Source organism: Microtus ochrogaster, chromosome 15 (genome assembly GCF_000317375.1).
Source record: "Microtus ochrogaster isolate Prairie Vole_2 chromosome 15, MicOch1.0, whole genome shotgun sequence".
Lineage (NCBI taxonomy): Eukaryota > Metazoa > Chordata > Mammalia > Rodentia > Cricetidae > Microtus > Microtus ochrogaster.
In genome coordinates this window covers 4,607,325-4,611,189 of record NC_022017.1, presented here as the reverse complement: position 1 = coordinate 4,611,189, position 3,865 = coordinate 4,607,325, and the positions used below count along the sequence as shown (strand labels likewise).

General features: G+C 35.9%; 1 protein-coding gene across 5 annotated transcripts in view; it reads left to right on the top strand.

The window, feature by feature from the left end:
- Larp4 (La ribonucleoprotein domain family member 4) overlaps positions 1–3,865 on the top strand; it is a 62,781-nt gene that overhangs the window by 30,697 nt on the left and 28,219 nt on the right. For all 5 annotated transcript variants that reach the window (XM_005353896.2, XM_005353895.2, XM_013348694.2 and 2 more), the window contains exons 5-6: positions 1,399–1,535; positions 2,331–2,434. In XM_005353896.2, the coding sequence (XP_005353953.1) occupies positions 1,399–1,535; positions 2,331–2,434 (241 nt within the window). The remainder of the gene's footprint in view (positions 1–1,398; positions 1,536–2,330; positions 2,435–3,865) is intronic.

Below are 3,865 nucleotides of genomic sequence, written 5' to 3'. Positions count from 1 at the left end.
AAAAAAAAAAGAATGGGGTTGTTGCAACTCCAGTTTGCTCAAACTACAGCATTTTAGATGTGCAAAAACCATGTTTTTGTATGGTTTCTGATTTTCAAGTTATTAAATAATAACTTTTTATTACATTTATTAGAGTGATGTTAATTTATCCTTTTGTGTTGAAATGTGAGTTTTCGTTGTTTTTTTGAAATGGGGTTTCTCTTTATAGCTTTGGAGCCTGTTCTAGAACTTGCTCTGTAGACCAGGCTATCCTCGATTCACCTGGTATGAGTTTAATCTTACTGGTATCTTCTATTACTCTTCTTCCAACAAATAACTAACTACCTTGATAACTATCTTAGCTGGATTTTAGTTTAAATGTCTTTGAGTTTACTCTTTGCCCATAGGAAAGATTAAAAAAAAAAGATTTAATTCATTTTAATGTGTATGGGTATTTTGCCTGCCCATATTTCTACACACCATAAACATGCATTGCCTGTAGAGCCCAGAAGAGGGCATCAGACCCCTGAAACTGAAGTTAGCAGGTGGCTGTGAGCTGCTATGTATGTGGTAGGAATCAAACCTGGGTCGTATGGGAAAGCATTCAGTTCTCTAAACCCCTGGACCAACTCTGCCTATAAGTCTTTAAAAGCTTTATTGGATCAAGAAGATCTTTCATGAAACCCATAATCTGCCTGGGAGACACAAAACAAACACAATATACAGTTAGGTGATGACTGCTATGAGTTAGAAAATAAGAACAGCATCAAAGAAAGGAGAATTTAGAGTACATGTGTTTTGTTATTGTTTTTGTTTGTTTGTTTGTTTTGGGTTTAGGGGTTTTTCCAGACAGGGTTTCTCTGTAGCTCTGACTCTGTATACCAGGCTGGACTCAAACTCAGAGATCCACCTGCCTCTACTTCCGGAATAGGGATTGACGGTGTGCACAATACAGATATTCTTATTTACTCGACCTTAATGACTGTTTGATACAAACAAAAAGACAAGATTTTAAACTGGTCTTGATAGCATACATGCACATTACATAGCTTGTAATGTCAGCTATGAGCAGAGTATCTTAAATCTTTAATTTTAAATACCTTTCAGGTTCAGTAGTCAAACATGTTTATGAAAAAACACTTAAATTAAATATCTATGACTCAGTTTATGGTTAAACTACCATTTTTCCCATATGCATTGGGATTAAAAACCTATTGAAGTTGTTACTGGTATGATTCTGTTGGTATATTTCAAGTTGAGCTAAGAGAACTGTTGAACTTCTCATAATTCGTCTTAGTGTTTTGTGCTACTTTGATTTCTCCGGTCATAGTGATAAACATGAATATGGTACATTTTTGCTTTAGGTGCTTTTTAAGAATTATGTATGCTATATTTTCTTCTGTTTATTTTTTTTTTCAGAGAAAATTTATCAAAGGATCTTTACTTGATATCTCAAATGGATAGTGATCAGTTCATCCCAATATGGACAGTTGCCAACATGGAAGAAATAAAAAAACTGACCACAGATCCAGATTTAATTCTTGAAGTGTTGAGATGTATGTAAATGACTTTTTAGGGTTTTTTTCCCCCCCTCTTTTCTTCACCCCCTCTTCCCAAGATAGGGTTTCTCAGCTTTGGAACCTGTCCTGGCTCAAACTCATGGAGATCAGCCAGCCTATGCCTCCCAAGTGCTAGGACTAAAGGCCTGTGCCACCACCACCAGGCTAGCTCTTTTATAGTTACAAAGTTAACAATTTTTATTTCTAGTTATACAGGGAATTGTTTTAAGTAGCCTTTAGTGTGTGTATGTGTTAGTATGTATGTTTTTAATCTTGTACACCTAGCAAGTATTAGCAGGTAAAGGTTGTTGTATAGGAATGGCCTCATTTGTTTTATTATGATTTCACAACTTACTAATGAGTTTTGACCTATGTATAGTTTGACAAATACTCCTGGAGTTATTATTTAATTTGTATCCCCAATTCTTTTCCTTTGTATAAGAACAAAAACGTTGGGGTTCTTCATCACTAGGAAAAGGGGATATACATGGAAGTCATAATAAATGCTTTTTTCCCCTGGAGGATTCTTTTCAGCACATTTAATTACACTGTTGGTGCTCCAGATACTTATTAGCAAATAACATTTGGTAATCATCTTTGCATACAAACCTCACCCCCCTTTTTTTCTTTTTTTAAGCATGACAGTAATTTTTGGCATTTTACCTTAGCATTTGACAATTTATTTGGTCAGAAAGTGAACTGATAATTTTTAATGACATTATTAATTTCATTACCTGTCACTTTTAAGTAAGATATGTTGTTTTTTTTGTTTTTTTTTTTTTTTAATTTCAGCTTCCCCTATGGTACAAGTTGATGAGAAGGGGGAGAAGGTGAGACCCAGTCATAAGCGTTGTATTGTAATTCTCAGAGAAATTCCTGAAACTACACCAGTAGAGGTAATCATTGATAATTACTAAGACTTACTGTTTTTTAATTGTTTAGATCAGAGGAAGTAGGCAAGCAAAGTAAAAATCAATACCTTCTTATCAGACTTGTTAAATTGAAGTATTAAAATAGAATAAAGGAGGAAGAATGTATATGTCTGTGTTCTTAGGAGAATAAACCTAAGTATTGCAGTAATATTAATTTTGAATGTATTGACTGACAATTAGGAGGATTCATCTAATAAGAGTGGATGAAAAAATTTTTGAAGAATTGGTTGGCAAAATGTAAAAGAAAGCCACAGTCATAAGGATCAAGTATGGTTCAGGTTTGGGAATAAAATAATATTTGAATAAAACAGCATACTTCAGAATCCTACCCTTCTAAAAATACACACATATATACTTAGTAATTCTGCCAGGAATCACTGACTAACGTTACGTCTTTTGATTTTTCAAGACGGGGTTTCTCCATAGTGCTTAGGAGTCTGTACTGGAACTCTTGTTGAAGAGGCTGGCCTTGAACTGAGAGAGCTCCCAAGACCTCTGCCTGACTCTGCCTCCTGAGTGCTGGGATTAAAGGCTACCACCACCCGGCTCTAACTTTACAATTATTCAAAGCCATAGTTATGTGTTGTATAGACAAAGTAACTGAGCCTTAAGATGATTTAAAAAATTACCCAAGTGTAAGTGAGTTAGATTATTAGACTGTAGAGGTGGCTCAGTGGTTAAGAGCACTGCCTGCTCTTCCAAAGGTCCTGAGTTCAATTCCCAGCAACCACATGGTGGCTCACAACCATCTGTAATGAGGTCTGGTACTCTCTTGAAGAAGAGACCTGGCCAGTCGTCCTCATCAACTTTGACCCTGAAACCCAATATGGACAAGTTCAACAGAACCACCATATATGGGCTGCCCATGCATGCTTCAGCATTGCCAGGGCATAAATTTCAAATTTTTTTCAAAGTGAGTTAGATTACATGAAATTCCAGAGCTTATGTTTAACTGCTGTGCTAAGGGCTTCGTTATAAATTGCATGTGGCATGTGGATAAATTAAAGAAGGAATTGCATAGTTACTGACTTACTGTAATTTGTTAGAATTAAAAAAAAATGTAGGCCGTATTTATATGATTTTATATGATGCCTTTGAAGTTAAATCTTTGCCCAGTGTCATTCATGTTATGTATCTGAAATGTTGCCTTCCTAAACCTGCAAGTAGTAGATAGTAAATGGACTGAAATGATGAAAACAGATGCAGATAGCTTCAGAATAGGCCTGATTTGATTATTAAATTACTGTTTGATCTCTCTGATAGTCCTGGAAATGTTTGTTTTCTCGCTCTTTGTAAGTTCTTTTCAACCTCTCCCCACCCCCAGCTTTGGAGCCTGTCCTGAAACTAGCCAGCTCTTGTAGACCAGGCTGGCCTCGAACTCACAGGCCTGCACTA